General features: G+C 49.0%; 1 protein-coding gene across 1 annotated transcript; it reads right to left on the reverse strand.

Annotated features, from left to right (window-relative positions):
• Nucleotides 1–2,262: 2,262 nt before the first annotated feature.
• On the reverse strand, nt 2,263–4,921 carry CUNH11orf87 (chromosome unknown C11orf87 homolog). The gene has a single exon (XM_042839009.1). The coding sequence runs from the start codon at nt 4,807–4,809 to the stop codon at nt 4,345–4,347; it is 465 nt and encodes a 154-aa protein (XP_042694943.1). The 5' UTR covers nt 4,810–4,921; the 3' UTR covers nt 2,263–4,344.
• Between the last annotated feature and the right edge of the window lie 471 nt (nt 4,922–5,392).

The raw sequence follows: 5,392 nt of genomic DNA on the forward strand, positions 1-5,392 counted from the left end.
AAAACAGAAAGACGCTCTGTTCTACTAGAAATTTATTCAGTGATCAGATGGAAAATGTGGCTGCAGTGGAAAAAAGAGTCAGATACCAGAAAGATGAGAAAGTCAGTCCTGGATAAAAGTAGTTCTAATACTTAACATAAAGTAAAACACTGTTAAAGGTTTGTATACGAGTCATGCCAACTTCCATGTAGATGAGAACTGTAATGAAACGGTGTCTAAGCCATTATAAATTTTGCTATTTACACAAAAGGAAAAAGAAATTTTCCTATTTCATTTTTCATGTTACCCTCCATACCTTGCGTACTTATTAAAATGTAGGGTTTCAACTACCCATAGAAAAAATACAAACGTGCAGAGAAATGACTACTAGAAAGAAAAGAGCAACCAAGACCTATAATTAGATTTGCAATAATTGAGTCCTGTCCTAAGGAGTTAGATCATGTTCTTTTTCTTTCCTACATAAAAGTTGCACTCATAACAACAGAACAAGAAGAACACAGTTGCTTCAAAACACTGGGCACAGAGTTCCAGAAACAAGATAGCAACTACTCAGAAATGCTGTGGAAAACATTACTCACGTAACAACTTGCTATTTACATTGAAGAGCGTAGCTTTTAAGATTAATTAAAAACTAAAGGGAAAAAATAATAAAAATTTTAAAAAAAATTTAGTCAAAAGACAATTTGGCCTATAAGGAGGAATCTCTGTTCTTTGCTTTTTGTCTAGCAGATCTTTTGAGATATATACCCATGTATACACAGATGTAAGTCTGGGGCAGATTTATCAAAAGCTAAAACGTGTCTGGGTGATGAGCTAGCAAATCTCATCTCAGAGATTACTTTTGCAGCAGACAGCCCCCCCGCAGCAGAAATGCTGGACCGATACATGTGAATGAAATGACTCTCTCTGCCCACGACGTACACAGGATCCACACACACACATCAGTCTGTCCAAGCAGACAGCACAGTGCTGGGCACAGAGCAGGGCTGCGGGATGCCACCACCCATTGTGTGGACGATGGGCAGGCTCCATCTCCCTTTGCAGGTGGTGGATGCTCTCTGCTGGAGCTGAGATAAGCAGCAGCTCCAGGGACGCTCCGCAGGATGAGGAACCATCGGCTCGTTGGGACCCAGTTTGTGAGCAGCCCTACGCACCCAGTAGCAGCAGTCATGCTCCTTCAGCAGGACAACTGGGCCGGGCCACCACAGCACTCCTTCTTATAGCAAGATGCTGTTCGGCAGCAGGCCCTGATTCTGATTTTGAAGCAGGAAAATCCAGGCAGAGGATGTGGACCTCACCAGAGGAAGGACGGTCTGTTCTCCAGCTGTCCAGGCTTCATCCTAACTTGCCAAAAAACAGTGCAAATTTCTAACAGTTCACAGGAAAAAGAATGTCCATATTGACAGGGTATAAATCCTTCCTTACGTACGAGAATGGTACATATCCGGCATCTCTATCAAATATCGTAGAAAAGGTTACACAAAAATAGTTAAATATATGGATACAGATACATAGATATTACACTTGCATAAAATATGTAGATTCAAAACCCTTTGGGCAGTTTCACAGTTAGCTGAAAATGTATGCTTTAGAAATATGAACAATTTCCTACACTTTTCTAGTTTAAGTAGGAGGGGAAAGGGAAGAAGCATCAGCCTTATTAATACTGAATGCTAAGTGCAGGAATTTAGCTGTAGCTGTAGGGCTTTGAAGCAATTGATTTGACAGAACCTCCAAGCATAAACTCTGTTTTAAAAATCCACATTTATTCCCTAGATCGCTTATTGTTTCATGAAAATGAAAACCTACGTGCCCTGCTTGTATCAACTAGATCTCCTGAGACCGCTCAATGAAACCATGTAAGCTCACAATACTTCAAGGTAGGGTCATGCACTGGGAGTACACATGAGCCTTATTGCAGCATTTCTGTGTGATAACAGGAATTCATAACTTCTCACATCCTGTAGAATTTAACTTTAGAAATGCAAAACCTTGAATGACACCACAAGAAGCTCACAGTTCTGAAAAAATTAAAGTCAGTATGAAATTTTACTTATAGACCACATAATTTACACAGATTTACATAAATACAGAGATATTAAAATATTAAATCAAACCTAATTAACAGAGGATAGAGGTTTACATGATAACATTTTAATTCAATACATTTCTGCCACTATTCTTAGTGTCATGAGATTATATAAATAATATATATATCTATATATCCATAATATGTATAAAGATATATATATTTCCATCCTTTTTTTTTTCCTCAAAAATAGGGCAATTTTATAACTGCAATGAGATGTGACAAGCAGTACACTTCTGGGGAATTATTGCATGCCTTGAGTGCATAAGGCAGAAGGAAAAGTGTCTGACTAGAGACGCTAAAGAAGTGAAACCATCAACCAGAAATGCACTGGAGTGATTTGGAACATCTTATTGCTTTTATAAAACTCAAAATTATATACTGATTTTTAAGAAAAGGCACAAAATAAAGGGGAAAATAATATCTCTATTTAGTGGAGATCACGATCAAGAAGCTCCGTTACTGTTCACTGAACACTTCTCACTGTCCTAAATCTATTCCCTACGGTGCAATACTGTGTTGCGGTTGCATAAGGAGGTTAAACACAAAAGTTCATGCATCCTTTATTAGGGGAAACAAAACAAAGCCCATTTCCTTGCCCAACAACACAGCAGTAGCCGTTAGCATCTGGTCACACCAGGAAGCATCGGCCATCACTCCCACCTCACCACACCACACTACCAACACCATGTTCATTTCTGCACCAACCTCAGCTGGTAGAACAGCTCCTGGAGCTGGATGCTGGAGGCACGCATTGAAACCCAACAGGAATTTCCCACCAGGCAAGATCACAAAGGGGTAAGACAGGGTTAAGAGAAGCACTGCCTTGAAACCCCTGCATATTGGTGCTGTCCATGGACTAGAGTGCTGTGGCACCCTTTCCTCTTTTCACCTTTGTGCTGTCAGCACAAGGGCTCTCCAACCCAGCAGCCACACCAGGGGGCAGAGAACAGCAGAATGTTACAACCTGTGGGCTACAGCTACCTCATCACATCACTCATCACTCTGAATGCCAGGATACGGGGGGAAAAAAAAAATTAGAAAATCCCTCGGGATTACTTTTCCTTTGCTGTATTCTTTAGATGTTAACATGCACAGCAGAGATCTGCCTCTGCTATGATACCACACAAGATGTTTCAAAGTTCGGATACGGCACTCTGTTAAGGCACCTTCAAGGAATGGGCTTTGATTTAATCGCTAAGCAAAGCTGCACCGGACGCTGCCCCACGCTCCTCCAGCACACACAGCACTAGCAGCACCGCACCTGCCCACCACTGACAAAAGCCACTGCTGTTTGCTAGGGAGAAACCATACTTCCAAAATAAATACCTGCTGGGCATTAAGAGCTGATATTTTGCACAACTGTCTGGTTAGTTCCTCAAAAGAGGAGAGGCAAGAAATTTGAAGTGTTGTCTGTCCTTAACTGCTTGCTAGATTATAAGGGGTAAAAATATGTATCAGCCTAAAAAAGTAGAAGCTAGCCCCGTTCTGCTGCAGGATTCCTTGCTGGGAGGTGAAGCTTTAACTGCAGCGGGGTTGGAGCAGGATGCCTGGTGCAGAACAGGGTTTGTTTTGGGACCCCCAGGAGGAACAAGGCCATCTTCCCCCTGAGGTGTATCACCTCATGCCACCACGCAGAATGGCAGTGGTTTTGGGGGTTGTGTCATGGGGAGGGCATTTAGAGATGATGGATGCTGGGGGGGGAGAGGAAAGTTGCAGCTGGAGTATGGGGCCGCAGGGCACTGCAGTTCACCTAAACCCAGTTGGGGGTGGGTGTTACACAAAACAAGATCCAGTCCTGGAGAGAAACAAGAAGGGTGGGCCAGGGGCACAGATCCAAGCACAACAGAGAGCTGCCCCAAGAAGACAGGCGGGGTCCCAAGGCACCCACCAGACCTGCCACTCCCCCCATTCCACACCCCAGCCACGCCATGCAGTGTGACAACGGGGGCAGGGGGGGATCCAGTAGTGGGATCACCCCAGCCCTGGAGGTAACAATGTGTAGGGAAAAGGGATCCCTGCCCCTGACTCTCTCCTCCAGGCTAGGTATATGGTCGCTGCGTGCAGGTCCTTCTCCAGCACAAAGACGCATCCTTTCCTTGCACAGTCAATGAGAAACGCGATGTGATCTGTCATGCGCTTGGATCATGGGCTTGTTCGTTCATTAGAATTAGCAATGTTTTCTTCTTCTTTGAGGACTAGAATAATCACTCCGGTATTTACAAAGGTGCCTTCTCCCGGGTTCCCCTAAACCATCATGACAAAATCACCGTCTGCAAGAGCCCCACGCCAGCTGTGTCCAAAGCTGCCTGTGCCGGCTGGGAGCTGGGGGCTGCCATGGGGGGGGCCCGCTGGATCTCCGAGTCCCGGGGGGGTCTTCCCAGGCGGCTGTCTCTCTCCGGGGGGGTCTCTCCCGGTGCGGGGTGCCGGCTGCCACTGCTGCTGCGGGCGCAGTGGTCCCGCTCATACTCCTCCTGTGCCTTCTGCATCTTCCGCTTCTTCATCTTCCTCTTGTGGATGTGGAAGGTGGTGAGGGAGAGGAGGATGAGGCAGAAGATGAGGGTGACGAGGACGATGAGAACGAGGGTGGAGGAGAAGGACTGAAAGAGCTGACCCACTTGCGTGATGCAGGTGCTGCTGGCGTTCGAGGTGGCAGACGTCCTGTTCAGGAGACAAGGCGGCAGCGACAGCCTCAACTCCTTGGAGAGCTTGGCACTCATTGAGGAGGCTTCGGAAGACGAGGATCTTCCTCCCCTCTCTCAAGACGCCGGAATTTCAGTGGGGGCCGGGCTCGCTCCCGGCAATGCCCGCGGTGCCGCCGGCACAGCCTCTCGCTGGCTCTAAACGCGACCGAGCAGCCTGCAAAGGGAGTGGGACCGTCAGCGCTGCCCACCCTGCCCGCCGCCCCGCCCCGGGCACCGCTGCGGCAGCCCCCGGCCCGCGCCCCGCCACGGGGCCAACGCCGGCGGCCGGAGCCGAGCCGCGGGACGGGGCGGGGGCGGCAGAGGCGGACACCCCGCGCACCGCTCGCCCCAACTAGTTGCCGTGGCGGCGGCGAGGGAGGGAACCCGCCGCTGACCGGAGCCCGCAGGCCGAGCCGACCGCCCCCGGGAGCCCATTACCTGCGGCGGCAGAGGCGGCGAAGGAGCGCCCGGGCGCCGCGGGCGCTGGGGGGCTGCGGCAGCGCGGAGTGAGGGCGCGGAGCGGAGCCGCTTCGGGAGCGCCGCCCGCAGCCTGGCACCGCCCCGCCCCTGACGTCACGCCGGGCCGCCGCCTCCCCTCGCACGGCCGCGGGCACGGGGC

The sequence above is a fragment of the Centrocercus urophasianus genome, unplaced genomic scaffold (assembly GCF_019232065.1).
Source record: "Centrocercus urophasianus isolate 14NV4802_14NV808 unplaced genomic scaffold, USGS_Curo_1.0 seq_9, whole genome shotgun sequence".
In the NCBI taxonomy this organism is placed as follows: domain Eukaryota; kingdom Metazoa; phylum Chordata; class Aves; order Galliformes; family Phasianidae; genus Centrocercus; species Centrocercus urophasianus.